General features: G+C 38.3%; 1 protein-coding gene and 1 non-coding gene across 2 annotated transcripts in view; both read left to right on the top strand.

Annotated features, from left to right (window-relative positions):
• The window catches only part of PTPRC (protein tyrosine phosphatase receptor type C), a 127916-nt gene that overhangs the window by 92775 nt on the left and 13789 nt on the right, over positions 1–21352 (top strand). The window contains exons 13-23 of the mRNA XM_060126813.1: positions 1128–1188; positions 8703–8811; positions 9421–9455; positions 12059–12168; positions 12725–12815; positions 12907–12983; positions 17499–17535; positions 17633–17730; positions 18435–18560; positions 20273–20430; positions 20644–20779. Coding sequence (XP_059982796.1) covers positions 1128–1188; positions 8703–8811; positions 9421–9455; positions 12059–12168; positions 12725–12815; positions 12907–12983; positions 17499–17535; positions 17633–17730; positions 18435–18560; positions 20273–20430; positions 20644–20779 — 1038 coding nt within the window. The remainder of the gene's footprint in view (positions 1–1127; positions 1189–8702; positions 8812–9420; positions 9456–12058; positions 12169–12724; positions 12816–12906; positions 12984–17498; positions 17536–17632; positions 17731–18434; positions 18561–20272; positions 20431–20643; positions 20780–21352) is intronic.
• TRNAD-AUC (transfer RNA aspartic acid (anticodon AUC)) lies at positions 7282–7354 on the top strand. Its single transcript has one exon. It is a non-coding gene; the product is annotated as a tRNA-Asp (tRNA).

Genomic DNA, 21352 nt, shown 5'->3' with positions numbered 1-21352 from the left:
ATTTCTTTCTCCTTTTCCTTTTTATTAACTAAAAATAAATAAATAAATAAAGCTACGGATTGTTCTTTGGTAAAATTTTGACTCTATCCCATGTCTATATTACTTATTACTAATTTCTCAATGACTGACATAAGATTTAATGAGTGGATTTTTAAAGTAGATTGTTCTTATTATTGATAATTTCTAAAGAGTATATAATTGTAATTTGGAAGAATTTTTAATTTACCTTTTTTTTTTAAAGAGACTTTTCTACATTTCTGGTTCCTGAATTTTTTATTGCAATTAATTATTAGTTTAAAAGGATAATTGTCCTTTACAATTTCTGCCCTTTGGAATCTACAGTAATTTTTACAGCTCAGTGTGTGATAAATATTTATGAATACTCTGTGAGTACTGAGGATATTATATACCCTCCATGGGGTAAAAGCTTAGATATATATTTTTCAGATTTATTATTAATCTCTTCTATTAATACTCTTTAGATCTATTTTTGCTTCAGCTGTTTTTTTGCTGAAGATTCTTAATGCTTTCCTGCTCCATGCTGTTTCCTTGTATATCTAAATTGTTTTGCTTTATTGTGTTCAATATTTTGAACTACTTATGTCTACACTGTAGAGTTTACCCTGTATCATCAATCTTGATCATTTTAACCCTTCTGAACTAAATATCACTTGAATATAAATACTGTGATTCTTACATTATATTGTTTCCACTTAGCCTTAAAAACTTTTTTGTACGTTTTATGTATAACTCTTCTAAAGAGTATACAACAGAATTTCCTTTTGAAAGAAATGTGAAGATGTTAGCCTATTAATAGGGAATCAACTTAAAATGATGAACATTTTGATGTGTTGGATTTTATTCCTTCATTTTCACTTATTCTTGCTGATTATAACTATTAGTATTATTATTATTGCTAAATGGGCTAAAAATGTTGTAAATATGTTCTTTAAAACATTTTGATAATAAAGTATTGACATAATCTTGAAGTTTCAACTTTAAATTAAAGTTAACCAGTATACTTTTTATGAAAATAAACAACAATGTATGACAAATATGTATGTGTTATATTGTGATTCATAAATTTACACTAGAAAACTATTTTCTCTTTTATTACTGAAATTCAGGTTTTTTATCACAATGGGAAATATGCTGGTCATCCAATAATTGTTTCACAATCAACATCTTGTAAGTCATCACTTAGCTATTTATTATATTTATATTAAATATATAGTAGCACTTAGCTTTATTATTTTACATTCCTACTCATGTTTAATTATTAAATGTTTATATTATGTATTTTCCAAAAAACATTATATTTTAAATTGTGTGTGCAAACAGATGTACAGGTGTATATTAAAATATAATATCTTAAATTCAAATTGAGATATTAAATTATTAAAGGAGTTCATAAAATAATTCATAAAGTATTTACCTGCACAGACTAATATTATGATTATGCTTATGGCATTTCTTCATGTTAGTAACAAGCATGTTTGTTTTGTGTATGTGTTAGAAATTGTCACCTTATTTTAATCTGTCCCTCAAGCATTTGCTTAGCAGAAGCAGGCGTTACATACATATCTGTGCTGATTTACCCAACTGAGCTAGAATACACATTCCCTAATAACAGTATGGCTTTTTAATGTTTTGTCACTAATATTTTAAAATATTTTAATCAAAATAAAGGTCACTCTAGAAAAAAATCACTGAAATGAAGAAAGCCATGTGTCACCTTCCCTCACCGGTTGTTCTGCTCTCCAAAATGACCACTTTTCACCATTTCTGTCTTCAATTCTATAGTTTCCTCCATATATAAAAGGGATATTGTCTGCTGCTCTTTCTAGAGTTTTAATGTTGCTTATTGATCTGAGCCTGCGGAGGAAGAAGACTTAGCACACTGCTTCAAGTTTTCTCTACTTGTTAGCTTTCTAAATTCAATTCAATTCAATTCAAAGCTCCCGGTGCAGTGTTACGAAACACAGGCTGTTTCTGATGTCACCTTGTCACTTCTCCGTCTTTGTCAACTACCCGCACGTGCACAATCATTAATGCTTCATTTTTCCAAGTCTTTCCAAAGAGGGAAGATATAAAAACAACTTATTTTCCAAACTGCTTTACTGAGTCCCATACAAAATTTTAGTTCTTTCTGCTCAGATTTATAAAATAAAAGCTCCTGATGTGAAATACCCAACAAATTCAGCCAAGTATCTTTGACTTTATTTCCATATACTTTTCTTTTATAAGCCCTTACTATAACAACAGCTTCATTGAGTTTTTCTGATTATGTAAATAATTTATAGTGGCAGCATTTATTCTTGGGGTCGTAGACTCCACTGGACATTTCATACTCCTATCTTAATAAGCCAGGCCTGGCACCATTTCCCTCAGAGAAACACAGAGTGGGAAACACAGCCAGCAAGAGGGTCTGGCCAAGAAAATCCTGCTAGCATTGCCCACTGCAGTCCGGGGACTATGAACTCTTTGACCCTCTAGAGGCAACTGAGCTATAAGACTGAGGCCATATGTGTGGGAGCGACCCTGGCTTAGAAACCCCATGTATCTCTTATAATAGTGCCACAGTTATAGCTACCAGATGTGCCAACAGGGATGCGCCCAGTAACAAGATGTGCCAGGGGTTAGTGCATTCAGGGAAATCAAGGCCAGGGCTTCCCACCAGGACACCATCATTCATACATAACCCTCCTGTCCAGATGCTGTTTGGAAATCAGGGATTGCGTTTACATTAGCAATGTTGCCTGGTGACACAGCTACTATTCCATCTTCATCAGATTTCTCCTTCAGTGGAGCTAGAGGGTTATCCTATGCTCCTTTTTGCCCATAAAGCAGAAAAAGTATTAACTCTTTGCTAACAACAGCATTTTCATAAGAGATAAATAATGTCTTCACATTTTAATACTGACATCTACTCCAGGGGAGGGCTTGGGTTTCGAATTGCAAAAGCACAGCTGCTAGAAATGTATTACTGAGTTTCTCTGGTATCACATTCCATCATCTGCATTTTGACAACATTCCCAATTGAATTCCTGGGGTCCTTTTCTTGTGGAACTCTCTGAGGGTACCATCATAAAATTTTCCTTTATCAGTTTCCCATTTTAAAATTGCTGTATTTGAATCTCATGGGTTTTTTTTTTGTTGTTGTTGTTTTTACTGGTTTATATCTTCTAGTGTAAGAAGAAAATATTCTAATTTCTGCAGGCATGAAAATATCTATATTCTATTCTAACACAATCAATATTTTGCTCTGGCATAGATTTTAAGTTTAAAACTATAGAATTTAAAGTATTTCAGTTTTGTTCCCCTACATCCAGTATTACTTTCTAATGCCATCCTGCTTCTCATTCTTTTTGTATGTTCCCTCATTTTATTTTCTCTCTAGAACGTTTAGGCTTTCCTCTTTATTCTTGGTCTGACATGGGTCTTTTTCACTTATTTTCCTGGATGATATTGGCTTTCGTGACCTGGAGACTTGTATCTCTGGGAAGTTCTCTTTGTTCCACTTTCTTTTGGCAGTCTTTTTGGAGCTCATCTTAGTCACATTTTGGAATCATTAGTCGATGTATTATTTTGGCATCTGCCTTTTGTGTTGAGGGTTTCTTTGAGAGTTCCGTTCTCATGGGCAGTCTGACCAGAGTTACAGTGACACAGGGGAGAAGGTGATTAGAAGTTCTGTGGTCCTTAAGGGGCCGTATTGACTGAGGAGATTCTCTGTGTTGTTACTGATTTATTTTCTCCGGCATCATTCATAATCTCCAGAAATGAGTCCACAACTAGTCCTTGCGGTAGAGTGGAGGGTGCGGGATGGTTCCCTCAGGGGAGGGCACAGGGCCAGTGTCCAACCATTCCACATGCAGACACTTGCTTCTCCTGCTTCACTTCCGTGCTGGGCCTCCTCCCTTCTCTACTTGGAGCCTGATTTTACCTCTAGACTCTTACCTCTTCCATTCAATTTTTCCAAAGAGTAGGCTTGTGTCTCCTCCTCCCTGGTGTGTCTTTCAAGAGATGCCTGGGTTTTCTGTAAATAGACCCTCAATTGTGCCATTTTGGTCTTTTGATTGGTTTCCACTGTCCATGGCACCTGGGAGCTTGAGGCCCAGGTGTTCTTGGGAAGGTGTGTGTCCCTCGTCACCACATGCTTCTCTGGTTGTGGCTTCCTCTCCTTTGCTTCCTACCTTCCAAAACTTGTCGAAATCTCTCAACCTCTGGCTCCCTGTCTCCCATCCTGTCTGCCATAATGGATCTTCACCTCGGTCAGTGTTACAGGGGCTCCTAGAGAGAAGAGCAAGTCTTAGGCCACGGGACGTATCTGAAGCCTTTGTTGTTCTATTATTAATACGTTTATGGAGGCACATCTGATGCTATGTCATGTTTCTATAGAACCAACAGCCCTAATTAATTGCCATGGATTGCAATGCTCACTCAACACCATTTGGTGTGTTTTTTGCAAAATGTCTTGTATGTGCTGCTGGCCTTCTCTTTCCCACTTGATAGATATACATACATATAGACATAAATATAGATATAGACACACACATGACACGTATATAGGCATCCTCACAACACCTTTCTAAAGAAGATCAAATCATTCCCATTTTATAGATGAGAAAATTTAAACTCGGACAATTTAATCATTTTGCCCCATGTTAAGAGTCAAAGAAATGCCAGAGCCAGGATGCAGACTCAGCTCTGACATCTGACAATCTCCATCTGAAATTAATTTTCTATGTTCCTGTTTTTATGAATCTCCAGTTAGAGACATCTGGAGCATGAGACACGCTGTTTGGGCAGCCGTTGGCCTGGCTGAGTCACTCCATCTTTCTGGTTGTAGGAGAAATGTCTCATGCTCAGGAAGTCTTCCACGGACCATACAGAAAATAGGTTCCCCTTACTTTCTTACCACTCTATTTTTTTCCTTTAAATATAAGGAAAATATATAAATATTTTATTTACCTGTCTAGCCTTTCTTTTCCCCCAAAGGTAAGGAAAATTCCCTCAGAACTGGTACCTTTTTATGCCTATTTTCTGTCATATCCCCAGAGACCGTCACAGTTTTAGGACACGTAGCATTTGCTCAGTCAGTATGGAATGAAGAGGGGTACCAATCAGTTAAGGCAACGATGGATGCTATAACAGTTAAGCCCCCAAATCCCAGTGAAGTAACAAAACAGACATTTATTTCTTACTCCACACCAATTGGGGATGTTTGTGGGCATGTAGAGGGTGGGGTTCTGCTCCACACACCATTCAAAACTCCAGGCTGACACAGGGGCTGACCTCTCCCACATGTGGCTTCTGAATTTGTGAGGACAACCAGCATCCAGCCAGCAGTTTGGAGAAGAGACGAGGTGAAGTGTCTCTCCAGAGGGGGGGTAAACACCAGACCCAGAAGAGGCTTATATGCCTTCTACCCTTATCTCAGTTACCTGGACACACTTAACAGCAAGGAAAGCTGGTCTGGAAGGAAGAGAAAAGAGGTGTGCTTAAGAGTCAGTCAGTGTCAGCCACAGGCAGGAAGGAAGGACGCAAGGGAGGGGAGGAGGCTGTGGCTTCAGCCACGCTGAACTATACGGACTGTCTCCAGGCAAAAATCACAGGGAGGTAATGCTTTGTATTAGTTTTCTCTTGCTGTCCAACAAATTACTGCATGCTCAGTGGCTTTACACCACACCCGTTCATTAGTTCACAATTCCATAGGTCACAATTCCGGCTCCATGTGACCAGGTCTTCCGCACAAAGCTGAAATCTAGATGTTGGCCAGAATGAGTTTTTATCTGGAGAATATGCAGAAAAAGTGCTTCTGAGGTCATTCCAGGTTGACAGAGTCCTGTTTCTTGCTGTTGTGGGACCGATGACCCAATTTCCTTGGGGGCTGCAGGCCAGGGCTTGCACTCAGCTCCCAGAGGCCCCTCACGTTCTTTCCACCTGGGCTCCTCCATCTTCAGGCCAGAGCAGTGTGTGGGATCCTGGTGCTTCAGATCTCTGACTTCTGCTTTTAAAGAGCTCATGATTAGTTTGGACTCACCCAGAACAATTTCCGTATCTTCCAGTCCCAACTGACTTGACGCTTGAATTCTCTCTGCACAATCGCTTTGCAGCAGTACCTAGATTAGTATTTTCTGAAGTAACCAGGACCTGGAAATCTTGGGCGGCGTATCTTGGAATTCTGCTCACCATATATTTCCTTCAAAAAACCCAGTCTTCTCAGCCTACCCCTGCCTAAAACATACAATTTCTGTATTGCCTTAGAAACATGACTGAAGAGGGTTGAAGTTGTTTCCTCATTGAAAATAGTAAGAGCACTAAGTCTCTCCCTATCTCCGTGAACCATAGCCATGGTAGTGAACCCTGATGGACAGCCCCTCATCCCCTTGGGTCCTCCACTCCCTCTGTGCACAATGTTAATTCATAATCCATCGTCATGGATTAACCATTAATCCATATTCCATAGCCACTCTCTTGCAATTACTCTTGAATCCCTTGATCCTGTCAATCAAAACCCCTGATGTAACAGTTTTCTTCTTTCTCTCCTGCATCATGATTTCCCCTCTGTGCTGGATGGGTCCCATCAAGATGCAGTTGTTAAAAACCAACAAAAAACAGCAACGACCACAATATTTCTTTTGACCCTATTTCCTCTTTGGCTGCCACCCTATTTCTTTAGCCCCTGCAACTCCCAACAGTAAAGCTCATTTCTTCCTATTTCACTTGTGAGTCCCTTTGCAGGTTCCATCTTTCTCCTCCAACCTTTGAATACTGGAGTGTCTCAGGACTCAGTTTTGGGGTTTCTTTCCTTTCTATCCAATTTTAATTTCCTGGTGAATTAGTCAATCTCATAGCTTTAAGTAACAGATCTGTGTTGAAGACTCTCAAATTAATGTCCAGTCCCAGCCCCTTTCTCGTGAGATTTATGGTAGGAGAGCCTCAGATCTGCATATCCAGTTTCCTACTTGGTGCCTCCACTTGGGCATCTAATTGTTCTTTCAGACTGTCAAATCCAAAACTGAGCTTCTGTTCCCCTCAGAAGGCTGTTCTGCCCACAGCCTTCCTGATCTCCGTTCACTGTAGCACTGGATGACTACTTCACCTAACTCCAGAGCCGTCTACCTCATCTGAACCACTGTCATATTTTGCCTGGGTTATGGCATTTTCAATAAGGGGTCCTAAGGATCTGTATAATGCACACATTAGAGTTAATTACTCCTCTACTCAAAATCCTGCAAGTGCTACACATTTAACTCCAAAACCTGTGTAACTGGGAATTCCCTGGTGGTCCAGTGGTGAAGACTCTGCGCTATCACTGCAGTGGGCCTGGGTTCGAACCCTGGTTGGGGAACTAAGATCCTACAAGATAAGCAGTGAAGCAAAACAAAACAAAGCAAAACAAAAAACAACAATAACAAAACAATGTAACCTTAAAATGATTTACAAGGCCCTCCAACCTGACCCTTGCGCTCTGCCAACTCCTGGCCATATTCTCAAATGGCATCTCCTGCTGCCCATCTCTCTCTCCCTCCACTTCAGCCTCTCCGGATTCTGGATTCTTGCTGCTCCTTGGACACAGGGCATGTTCCTGCCTCCAGGCTCTCACCTAACTACACCTGTGCCTAGAACCAGCATCTGCCAGTACCTCCTTAGCTAACTCCTTACCTTCCCAGTCTTTATCATCTTCCAACCTACTTTACCATTCGCTTACTTAATGTGTATATTCTTAACTGTCTGTCTTACGTCCCAGAACATCAGTCCCATGAGGACAGGGGTCTTTGTCTGTTTTGTTCTCTGAGACATCTTAAGTACCTAAATCAGTGTTTGACACACACTAAAGACTCAAAATACTTTGTATGAATTGTGAATAATTAGTACTGACTATGCTCCAGGCATGGTGCTAAACGTTTACAGTGAATCAAATTTGTTTAGCCTCATTTTAGGAATTAGGGATGGAGACACAAAGATAATAAGGATTTGGGCCAAGGTCCCAACTAGGAAGTGGCGGAGCTAAGTCTGGCTCCCTAATGCCTCTGTGGTACTTTACTGCACTTTCACTGCAGACAAATAGTATGACCTACTTATTCAAGGCAAAGCATATTTCCAATACACTCTCTTTTCTCTGCCCTTCCTCCAAGAAAGGGTGTGATTTCACATTAAACCTTAGTGAAAATACAGGTCAGAGTAAGACTAATCCCAACTGTAGAATGAAATAATTTTGTCCCTTGGATAACTGATTGTATACCTCAATGAGCAGGTTTATCTCTGTGGGGCAGAGACCTTTCTGATCCCCTTGAGAGACTACCTACTTCTGCATATAAAGTTAAACTATAGGAGGTTCTCTCTGAGAATTGTAACTAGATTACCTCTTCGATCCCTTCAAAATGGAGTGACTGAAAGAAAGAGAATTAAATATAAATGATACTATCTCATAAAAGGACATTATTTGATAGGAAGGAAGAGAATTGCTCTTCTATGCTCTATCACTCTTAAAATATGAAATGTTTTATTGGTTCTGAACAATATAGGCAAGATTTACAAAATCAGGAATGTATTGTCTTTGATCTCATTCTAAAAATTGTACTTTTTGAAAACTTAAAAAGAAATGAAAACGTTAAACTGTAAGATGATCTTTTCAAAGAATCCAGCAAAATATTTGGCATAATAAGCTCTCTTTATGTGTTCTTTTTCATTTCTAGATAATTCTAATGCAGTGATCATATTTCTGGTATTTCTGATTATTGTGACATCAATAGCCCTGCTTGTTGTTCTCTATAAAATCTATGATCTGCAAAAGAAAAGATCCAGGTAAGAGTTGATTTTAAGATGAAAAAATAATAATAGTAGTAATAATGATGAAAACCCATTTATGAGGCCAGTTTGGAACCAATTAAGTGAAAAATGTGAATTCAGAGACGACAGGACTAAGTCCAGGACATCACTGACCTTTTGAGCAAAGACTTTCACATGGTCTTATTGGTTTATATTAAATATTAATATTTTCTACGTTCACTAATAACTGGATGGATTCCCTTTAATAATAACCAATGAAAAGAATGTGTCTTTTCTTTTAGTAAAAAGTGGTCAGAGAGATCTAGAAATGACAAAGGAGAGAAGTATCTAGGGAAGGATATGCATTCCTCTGTCCAGGAACAACTACATTTTACGAAAACCAAGACGTTCCAAATAAAATAATGTGGTCAGTTATCCGAGTTTGGTTGACCACCCGTGATTGGTTTCTTCCTCCCCACTTTTTCTCCCCCCCCATCATCCCCTCCCATCCTCTGCCCTTTTCCTTTTTGTCTTCCCCATCTCCACTCCCTCCTTCCTTCAAGACATTCATTAAACATAAATTGATTGCCAACTAATTTCTATGTTTCTTAAGAGTATGCAAACTTACATTTCTTATTTTCACAGCAATTTAGATGAACAGCAGGAACTTGTTGAAAGGGGTAAGTATGCACATTTTTTTACTGGTGATTATCCCCCTCCCATTTGAATCTACTCATTTGAAATAAGAATTCAATATTTTAAAAAATCTAACCTGGACTTCCTCTGTGGATACAATGATGAAATTTAAGTTATGTATTTATTCAACCAGCAAGGATCTATGCATTTCCCAGAGTAGGCCAGATATTGTGCAGCACTGAAAATACGTCAGTGACAGGCCACAGACTCTGCTTTTAAAGGTTTAGAATCTAACAGAGGAAGAGAGACATGTGGACAAATATGACAGATTTGATAGATACCATCGTCGTGGACTGTGTGTGGTGCTATAGAAAGATGGAAGATGGAAAGCTGATTGTGGAGAAGGAAGGAATCTGGGTCTTCTAAGATTGTGGGGAAACATTGAGGAAGGAGCAGATGGAAAGCCACACAAATGAGGAGTGCAAGTGTATTCACGTCCCTGCCAGGGTGGGACACTGGCTGTTCCCACTAAAGGCACATTGATGGACATGACAAAAGATGGCAATTTGACTTAGGAAATGAAAACATATTCCATTTTTTCTCTCTTCTTAAAAACGTTTACAGTACTTCTTTCATTTCTCTTTAAAAATGTGATTTTTGATCCATTTAAAGGGCAGGAGATAAAGAAGTTGTTTATAATATAGGAAATGTTTATAATGGAATAGGAAATGGTTTGTTTTTTTCATCCTCAAGACAGGATGAACTCCTCTATCTGGTTTTAACTTGTCTCGGAAGGGTTTCCCTCTGCCAGGGAAGGTCCCAAATCCATAAGCAGAAGCTTTTGGGCAGGTTCCTTGGAGCTCCCCAATAGGCTTTATTTTCCATTGCAGAGTCTTGCTGACACTGTATTTTATATTCCGCTTGTTTGTTAATCTTCCTCCCTTGTCTAGAATGTGGGCTCTGGGACGGCAAGGAGGCTTTCCTTTCCCATTTAGTGCTTTATCCCCAGTACCTGGGTGGGCATGTGGATTCAATACGTGTCAATGAATAAATTAAAGTGGGAGATAAAGTGTCCCGAGGGTTAGTTTTTATAGGTGGGCTGAGGGATGGATGAAGATCACAAGAGTGACAGGCACCTAAGACAGGAGGGGCACCATTGCCAGGGGTCAAGGAGCATTAATCTCAAAGTTGACACTGATCGCTCCTTGGAGTGATTAGAACTTACCCAAACTCCATAAAACCCCGAAGGTGGCCCTAGGTCAGAATTAATGAATGCCAGAAATCTCCAAACACCCAAAGAAGCAACCATACATGGACATTTTGATAGTTATGATTGGATAGAAAATTTCCACGGACAAAAAAATAAATGTACAACCCTAATGGGCATCTTCTTTCTTCATCTAAAAAATAGGGGAAATTAACATGAATACTGAAAAAATACTGTCAGATATACCTGGGATAGTAGGAGTTGTTTCAGTATTCATATACACTTACAGCTATTTACATTAATATGTATTTTGTTCTTTAGTAAGTTATTTCACAAGCCTAGCATATAATGAGTTTCACTCTGGTGGCATAAAATATTAACACAATCTGTTCACAGTCAACTATAGAGATTATCACATTAAGATGAGTCCTGGGTGTAGAGTATTCATCGTATTCTCTTATTTATATGTTTACAGTATTTCACAAGTTAAAATAGATACAATAAAAAGAAAAAATTACAATATAGATGAGTATTGTTATTGCCATAAAATGCTTTTAATCCAACAAAAAATGTATATATCCTCACAGTGGTGATATTTGGTCTGGAATCTGTTTGTAGATAGAAAATGAGGAAGGACATTCTATGTAGAGAGAACAGTGTGTGCAGAAACATGAGGACAAGAAAGTGTGTGATGCACTTGGAGAACACTCACGCCTAAGATGTAAAGCAAGTGTAGGAAACAGTGTGGTTGAGATGGGTCAGGTGAGATGATAAAAAGGGATCATATATCACATTAGACATTGAAACTTTAGCCTATAGGCTATGGAGCACAAACAATAGTGTGAGTTTTTTTCAACAAGCAGAGCTGCAGGCTCATATTTGTATTACAGAAGCTTAATTTGTGACAGTTTAAAAGATAAATCAGGGTGGGGACAGGCTGGAGTCAGGGAGAGGAGTCTGGAAGATGTCCTTACGTGGATGAAGAAGAGTCCTGAGCGTGACCACAGGCAGAAAGGATGGAAAGTACACGGTGACCTGTTGGATACAGGGACAGAGGGAGAAATCATGGATCACCTGGAAATTTCCGTCTTGAATGACTTTGTGAATGGTGGTCCTGTTTGCCAAGATTTGAGATGCTAGAATAAAGGGAAAATTACTTTGAACATCTTGACTTTGAGGTCCCTATGGAATAACTGGGTGGAAAATCTGAGAATAAGAGGGAAAGATTAATACAAAGGCCAGAAGGGGGCTGGAGCCCAAGATTTAGACGTCATAGGTTTACAGGTGAATCTTTATGTGTGAGTGAGATTTTCCAGGTGGAATGTGTATGAAAAGGAAAAACACTAAGGACTGAATCCAAGGTATATATTTAATGAAATTTGCATGAACGAGGGAAAGAGAGACATTAACACTAGTCATGAATCTTTACTACTTTTAAAGATGATGAGAAGCAACTGATGAATGTGGAGCCCATCCATGCAGATGTTTTGTTGGAAACTTACAAGAGAAAGATTGCTGATGAAGGGAGGCTCTTCCTGGCTGAATTCCAGGTGTGTGCTCTTCTCGATACGTGATGAGAAAGTTTACTCTGTTATCAACGTAATTCACCTTAAATGTATTGTATAACCATTTGCCTTGATAGTTTATCCCACATAATGGTGCAATGGAGTCAAAGCAGCTATTTATTAGCAGATATTTGCAGACCACAAGATCATTGTCATAAAACTAGTCAACATTTCAAGATAATGCTGCTTCATTGTATGAATACTAGTTATGAAGCTGTATCTCGAAACGCATTTGGCTGATTTTGTCCTTTTGCTCTAGGTAATCATCCAAGTGTGTTTTCAGTGAATTTTAAAGTGGCAGAGCAATAACTGCTAAATTTGCTCTCCTTCATGGGATTTATTTTCCAAGTAGCCTATCATTCATTTTTCTTAAAGAGTGTTTTTTGCATAATTCCTAATAATGTTCATTTATTACCATATGCAACTTGTTCATCGGTGTAAAGGAAATACGTTCCAGGAGGTGTCATTTGTTCAAAAGGATAAGTGGCAAGGGGAAATGGTTTTTCTTGAACGTGACCCAAAGGATCTTTGTGTCTTTCAGAGCATTCCGAGGGTATTTGGCAAGTTTTCTATCAAGGATGCTCGAAAACCCTTTAACCAGAATAAAAACCGCTACGTTGACATCCTTCCTTGTAAGTGCTCATCGAGAACTGGATTTCCATACATTTGGGCTACTTGATTATTCATGATTTCACTTATTTAATATTTCTTTTCTTTGAACAGATGATTATAACCGTGTTGAACTCTCTGACATAAACGGAGACGCAGGGTCCAACTATATCAATGCCAGCTATATTGATGTGAGTAAAAAATGCATAACAGCCAGATGGTTTTATATCTTCATCATTTTGTCTCTGACTATTTTCATTCTTCTGGTATCTATGCATTCCGTTCAGCTCCTTCTTTGCCATAGCAAATTTTTATTTTTTAAAATTTTTTATTTTTAAAAAATTTTATTGGAGTATAGTTGATTTACACTGTTGGGTTAGTTTCAGGTGTACAGCAAAGTGAATCAGTTATACATATACATATATCCTCTCATGGAAAATTTTTAGAAATATTATTTGAAATGATTTGAAGGAAGCTCATAAATGCCATTGATATAAACAACAAAATCACTAATATTTGCAAGAATAGTTATTTATTATTTGTTATTGGTGCTAGGTAATATAGGATTTTTCTTTCCAAACAGAATGATAACTAAGAATTAAAATACTCTTGTACCTGTTATACGCTGGATATTATCTAAATTATCTATGTGTGTATTTCTCATAAGAGCCCTGTCTTTGCCCCTCACCATAGAGGATAGGACTGGGAGGCTCTGATTAATTTGGTACTTTTGCCCTTTTCTTATTTATTTATTTTTGTTTTTAGTAAATTTATTTATTTATTATTTTTGGCTGTGTTGGGTCTTCGTTGCTGCACGCGGGCTTTCTCTAGTTGCGGCGAGCGGGGGCTACTCTTCGTTGCGCTGTGCAGGATTCTCACTGCAGTGGCTTCTCTTGTTGTGGAGCACAGGCTCTAGGCACGTGGGCTTCAGTAGTTGTGGCTCACGGGCTCAGTAGTTGTGGCTCACAGGTTCTAGAGCACAGGCTCAGTAGTTGTGGCTCACGGGCTTATTTGCTCCGTGGCATGTGGGATCTTCCCGGACCAGGGCTCGAACCCGTGTCCCATGCACTGGCAGGCGGATTCTTAACCACTGTGCCACCAGGGAAGTCCCTGCCCTTTTTCAATTAGTAACAGTATGAGGATATAGTGCATGGTTAATTTATCTAAAATGTTTAAAAATGTAATTTATTAAACAACTGTTCAGTAAGTAATGCATCACATGAATTTAAAAAAAAAAAGCAGTATAAAAACACAGAGAGACTTAAAAACAATTCCTCCCACCCAATCCACCATTTACCCAGTGCCTCCACCTACCTTAAAAAGTAACCTCTATGTTGTTTCCTATTTATCCAGCGGGAGTTTTTTAATACACAAACAAGAAAACACCAACATTTGTTACCCCCTCCTTTATCCAAAAATGTTAATGTAATATTCACGCTGTTCTGTACAATGCTTCATTTACTTAAAACATATATCTTGGATACATAAAATATCACTGTAAAAAGCAGGGACTGGCAAGCTTTCTCTGTAAGGGACCAGATAACAAATATTTGGGGTTTTGCCGGACATACCATCTCTGCCACAGCTACTCAGCTCTGAAGCCCAGTGACTACACTTCTATAAACAATACATAATGTGGCTGTTCCGAAAAACAAACTGCATTTACAAAATCAGGCCATGCTGATTTGACCCACAGGCTGTAGGTTGCTGGCTCTGAACACCGAACATTTCTACATCTTTCTTTAATATTTTTAGAGTAATTCTTGGCATAGCTGCATTATGAGGTATTTAATCAGTTCCTATAGTAACAAGCGTTAAATATGGTTTCTAATCTACTATTACAAACAATGGTTTAATGAATAATCTTGACTCATATTACTTCTCAATGAGTTTTAGCGTATCTGTAGGATAAATTCCTCAAAGAAGAACCGCCGGCTCAAAGGGAATATGCATTTGTAATTTGAAAAGACATCTCCAAATAGTCCTCCACTGGGGTTGTACCCAGATATGTTCCACCAGCAAAGTAGGAGTGTTTATTTCCACACAGGCTGCCAAAACAGTGACTATCAAAAATTGTTTCTGACAATCAAACAGTTGACAAACTGTCTCATACTATCATCCACGCTGGTTTATAAGGTAATTTCAAATTTTTCTCAAAGAAAAAACAATTGAAATTGAGGTTTGGTTGGTTTGTTCTGATCCACATGATTATATAAGCTTTCACCAACTTTCAGTGAAGAAAGTAAAATGTTCAAATTCTATCTATCTATTCATTTATTTATTTAGACAGTGTATTAATTCCCCAGAGTGGACATAACAAAACATCACAAACTGAGTGACTTAAAACAACAAAGATGTGTTATCTCACAGTTCTGGAGGCTGGAGGTCTGAAATTAAGGTGTGAGCAGAGACATGCTTCCTCTGAAGGGTCTGGGGAAAAACCCTTCCTTGCCTCTTCCAGCTTATAGTGGTTCCTGGCCATCCTTGGTGTTTCTTGACTGGTAGCTATATCACCCTGTTCTGTGCCTCTGTCAACACATGGCCTTCTTCCCTGTGTGTCTGTGTCACTGTGTGTCCTTTCTCTTATAAAAGACACCAGTCGCTGGATTTAGAGCCCATCTTCACCCAGTATGACCCCATCTTCCACAAAGACCCTATTTCCAAATAAGGTGACATTCTGAGATTCTGAGTGGACATGAGTTTTTTGGGGAACATTATTCAGTCCACTACACACAATTTATGTAAAATTATAGGATAATGAAAAAAAACTTTTTACTTGAATCGTTCATGAAACAAGCATCTGCAACTTCTGTGTCCTTTTGTGAGATAGCTGATGATTTTCCAGAGCAAAATTCTTGACATTAATGATTATTATGACTGTATAATAATAATAATACAATTTATCATACATTTGCTATTTATCAGTCATGAATTTAAGTGCTTTACATATATTGATTCAATGAACTCTCACAACAACTCTGAGGTGTTCCCAATTTTGCTAGTAGAAGCAAAGCTAGGATGTTTTTTCTCAAGCATTTTGTCTGGAGACAGCCCTCTAACCTGTACAATGTCCTACTTCCCATCAACTTTGTTTGATGCATAAGAGTTTTTGTAGGGAGATTGGGATTGACATATATACACTAGTATGTATAAAATAGATAACTAATAAGAACCTGCTGTATTAAAAAAAAAAAGAACACACCCTCTCACCATACACAAAAATAAACTCAAACTGGCTTAAAGACTTAAACATAAGACATGACATCAAAAACTCCTTTAAGGGAGCATAGGCAAAATATTCTCTGACATAAATCATACCAATGTTTTCTTAGGCCAGTCTCCCAAGGCAGTAGAAATAAAAACAAATAAACAAAAAAACAACAAAAAAAGAGTTTTTATATTTTTGTTTCATGTTGTCCCTGTAAATTCTATCTCAAGCAACACATACCTCTTGGCCTGACATGTGCTCTTGGTATCCACAATGCAATTTCTTGTTCTTATGATATTCAAAAGGCTTGTTTATAGTGGCAACTAACACTTTCAAATGTGAGGTCATAGTCCAAAAATAATTACTAAGACTGTGTCATAATTTTGGCCTCTATTTTAACTTATTCTGTAGGTGACCACTGCAGGCCTTCACAATTAACGTTGAACAACTTTATTTGTGTATAGTGTCTTTTCCAAACAATAACTTGTTCTTCAAAGTAAAGTCATCGAGAGCAGATTTTATAAGGATTTAGACAGTCTCTAGGGAAAAAAACCTTATATTTTCTGTTCAAATAAATATGGTAATTATAGTATCGAGTTACACTTTTCTCCAGCAGACCTGGGAGCTCATGGAAAAAATATGTCTCCAGATTTTAGATAGGTACTTGACAGACTGTAGCCACTCAATGAATACTTGTTGAATAAATGAATGTATGAATAATACTATATCATGAGATAGAAGTTTCAAGAAGTTACTAAAATTAATCATGGATTATTGTGGCCCACGTGACTGAATTTCATCTAAGGGCAAAGGTTATCTCTCTGAAGGGCTTTTCTGATCACTGGGGTAAGTCTGAGGAGTAGGAGATAATTTGAAAGAAACTAGCACAGTGTCTCACCTGTCTCTATTCCTTCTTTGCCTTGGTAACCAGAGTGGAGAAAGCAGACATTGTAGGTAATAAAATGAAAGTTACTGTATCTCTTATCTAGAGTGGCAGAAAAGGATTCTAGGGAATCAGCGGTATATCCCAGCACTCGTTAAGAGGTAGAAGTATGGGGCTAACCTCAGGATGATTTATTGAAAGAAATTGAGTAAAACTCCCCAAAGTATCTCTATGGCTGGTAAGGAGGTTTGAATTCTGGCAGATGGTGCTATAAAGTTTGGCAGGATCTAAAATATAGGAGTGCCTGTATTATGCTTATAAATTGCTGCACCTTCCCACATGAAGATAAAGTCTATCTAGCTTTAAAAATTGTTTAGGGTATATAGCAAAGACCCATGAAGGTCATGAACATTGTTTGTAAATGTTGACTAACATATTTGACACAGTTAACTGCCATTGAGTTAATAAAAACCCCCTTTTAATTTGAAACTGCCCAGGGAAATACACAACCAAGAAATGGCAGATCTAAGGCAACTTCCCTATCTCACACTTTTGCATGTAAATATATAACTGAGCGCTCAGTAAATGATATACCTCTGTGTGTGTTTTGAACAGGGTTTCAAAGAACCCAGGAAATACATTGCTGCACAAGGTAATTTCTCTGAGAGTCCAACATTCTTTTTGAAAAATTGTTTTATTGCACTTTTCAGGAGATATTTCTTACCAGTTTTTATTTGTTTACCCCCTAGGTCCCAGGGATGAAACTGTTGATGATTTCTGGAGGATGATCTGGGAACAGAAAGCCACGGTTATTGTCATGGTCACTCGATGTGAAGAAGGGAACAAGGTAAGGACCCAGAAGGTTCATAGGGTGAAGGTCCAGGACTCACAGGGTGGAGGCTGGATGTTAGGAAAAGACAGTGTTGAACTGCATTTTGAAAAGTCACGTATGTATGTGCTTGATGACAAAACAGATCATTCTCTGTCTGAATCAGTATAACACTTGATTTAAAATTTCATACTTGTAGAAAAATTAAATATGCACATATATAAATATTTGTATATAAGTATAACATTTAAATGTTTCTGCTTCATTGCTGGACTCCTATGTGATTCCTAGTTTGTTGCAGTATTATTTTAAGTTCAGTACACTTCTGTGGGCTGATTTCACAAGTACTTGTTAATACTTGAAACACACAGACCTTGGGCAGATAGATGAAAATTCATGTAACGGGACTTTAGGAAGCGTGAAAGCCTCCCCATTCCCCAGCCTGAAATTAACCACACACAACCACATCATTTCTGCTGACCACCAAGCACGTCCCCATTTAATATGCAGCTAAGCCTGGGAAGATCATCCTTCTTCTGCTGGGTCGTATGAAGGAAATACTTCAGGGCACTTTCCAAGCATCACAGTTTACAGGAGACTATAAAAATGTCTTGAGACTTTCAAAGAATACATTTTTGTTCCTTTTGTTTTACAAAGAATGCTTAATAAACAAATCCATTTACATGAAAAACTGGAATCATTAATGATTTTTTAAAATATAGAACAAGTGTGCGTTATACTGGCCATTGATGGAAGAGGGCAGCCGGGTTTTTGGAGATGTGATTGTAGAGATCAATGAGCACAAAAGATGCCCGGATTACATCATTCAGAAGTTGACCATTGCAAATGTGAGTTTGCTTTATGACATAATTTTAATTTTCATACTGTTTGTCTAAAAGTATAATTATGGAATATTAAATGTGAGACATTGAAATATATCTGGAAAATTATTTTTTAATGAACTGCAGGAGGAAGAGTTGGGTTAGAACAATAATACAAGCCAATAGGGTCAAGTTAAGTCACTAGTGAAAATAGTGTTTGTTCACATCACATCAAAAGTGTTTATAATGCTGTGACCCTTGAAGTATAAAGAGCTCATCAATTGTGTTAAATGAACGACTGCATTATTGAATTAATGATAAAATGGTCCCTCATCTCAATGGGTTTATTACCATTATGGAAAATATATACAAATGGCACAGAGACTACTGTAAGAAGTCTAAAGTTCTAACTCTGTAGGTGAGATAAAATGTTTAGTTCCGAAAAGAAAATTGTCAGTGTGGCCTTAAATAATAGTTAAAATGGTGGTCTTCTCACATATTATATGATTCTGCTCATAGGAAAAGTCTACAATAGTCAAATTTATAGAGACAGAAAGTTGGTTAGTGATTGCTTGGGACTGAGGTGGATGGAGCAGGAATAGAAGTGACTGCTAATCTGTATGGGTTTCTTTTGGGGAGGTCATGAAAATGCCCTATAATTAGACAGTGGTGATCATTTACAACTCTGTGAATATAATGAAAACATTTACACTTTAAAGAAATGTGAAAATATCTTAATAAAGATGTCAAAAAATGGAAGTCTTTATAGATAAGGTTGAAATTTTCTCTGAATTCCATTTATGGGAGGTTTTCTCAGTAATCTAAATTGTATTTCCATATGATCCAGATACATTTTGTGAAAGAAAAAAATATCAGTTGCCTATTTCTCCCAAGGCCTCCTAAGGCCCTGTGGCATCACTAACAACCATGCCCTTGGAAGGCTGTGGAACAATCCCACTAGTGGTTCATGGCCAAAGACATGATGCACTAAAGCCAAGAATGTAGAAGCCAATACCATTCTGGTTATGTTGATTAGTCTGCCATTACTATTCTTCATTAAGTCAGTTATTTCCTATCTGAAAATTAAAACCAACCAAGTTTGTTTGTTTGTTTCTTCTATTATCTAAATGTAGGTAGTTCTTCTTCATACTTGGTCAGAGAATTATGAATTATGTATCTTCTAGTGCTTACCTTGAAACTGGGAGAAACATGAGCTGTAATCTGGAGCTGACTCTCCTGAGTTCTCTCTCTACAGTTGAGTTGACACTTCTAATATGAGAAATGTAGCATTAATCAAATAATTAATCAGCTTTCTTCATATGACAATAATCCTGTTTGTCTTCCTACCAAGCAGAAGTATTTCAAACAGCTGTGAGAATGGCTTTTACTTTGTATCTTTTCACACCCACCCACGAATCCCCTTGTTTTGTGTTTTATTGTTTTTATTTTGTTTGTTTGTTTGTTTTTGGCTTGGCAGCATGAAAGTTCCTAGTGGTTTCAGCTACACTTAACCATATGTTACTTACCTTCCTGGTAAGTAATTGCTTACTGGTTGGTGCATGCCAGTCCTGTGTGATGTCTTAATTCCTAGTTATTCATTGGAAAGGAAAATGTAATCATGAATGAAAAATAACTTGCACGAGGAGTTTTTTGTACTTTTCCTCCCTTCCACTTACTTATGTCCCATAGTTTGCTCTGAGAAAAAAATCATCTAAAAAAAAATATTATCCCCTGGCTAGAGAAAAGAAAAAGCAACTGGGAGAGGAGTGACCCACATTCAGTTCACCAGCTGGCCAGACCATGGAGTCCCCGAAGACCCTCACCTGCTCCTCAAGCTGCGCAGGAGAGTGAACGCTTTCAGCAACTTCTTCAGTGGCCCTGTCGTGGTGCACTGCAGGTAAATAAAGACCTCCACCAAAAGCACAAGGGCTGTTCAAATTTTCACTCCTTGGGGTGTTAGGGCCACCCTCCCCTTTGGCAATTGCTACTTTGAGAAACAATCTATGAGGAGAAACTGACATTGTTTTCCCTGCTTCACCCTTGCTGGCTTTTCCATTCATTTTCCTGCCATGATCGATCATACCTTCAACCTTTTCATTTGTTTTGTCAGTGCTGGTGTTGGACGCACAGGCACCTATATTGGAATTGATGCCATGTTAGAAGGCCTGGAGGCAGAGAGCAAGGTGGATGTCTATGGCTATGTCGTCAAGCTAAGGCGACAGAGGTGCCTGATGGTTCAGGTGGAGGTATGTTCCAGGCCACAGTCACTATCCTCACTTATGCCTTTTGGCTTAAATCTTTTTGTGGTGGGAGTAGAGATCTTAAAGGAAATCCAAATTCTTCTCAACCTCGAACAGTGGGTGAAAATTGTTTTCTTTTAATATCTGGAAAAATAAAGCACCAATTGCAGTTAGAAGCATTTTGCATTAGTGGCTGAGAGTACTGTGGAAGGAGGATGACTATAAAATGTATTTAAAAAAAATAATGAGGGGCTTCCCTGGTGGCGCAGTGGTTGAGAGTCCGCCTGCCGATGTAGGGGACATGGGTTCATGTCCTGGTCCAGGAGGATCCCACATGCCGCGGAGCAGCTGGGCCCGTGAGCCATGGCCACTGAGCCTGCGCATCAGGAGCCTGTGCTCCGCAATGGGAGAGGCCACAACAGTGAGAGGCCCGTGTATCGCAAAAAAATAAAAAATAAAAAATAATGAAATAGCACTTACACATATCAGATTGGGAAAAATTTTTAAATGCCAAAACCCAGTTTGGCAGCATCTCATAAAATTAAAACTGGGGAGACAAGAAGAGGACGGTACAGTGGT

The sequence above is a fragment of the Lagenorhynchus albirostris genome, chromosome 2, assembly GCF_949774975.1.
Source record: "Lagenorhynchus albirostris chromosome 2, mLagAlb1.1, whole genome shotgun sequence".
Taxonomy (NCBI): domain Eukaryota; kingdom Metazoa; phylum Chordata; class Mammalia; order Artiodactyla; family Delphinidae; genus Lagenorhynchus; species Lagenorhynchus albirostris.
This window is presented reverse-complemented; position numbering and strand designations above follow the sequence as displayed.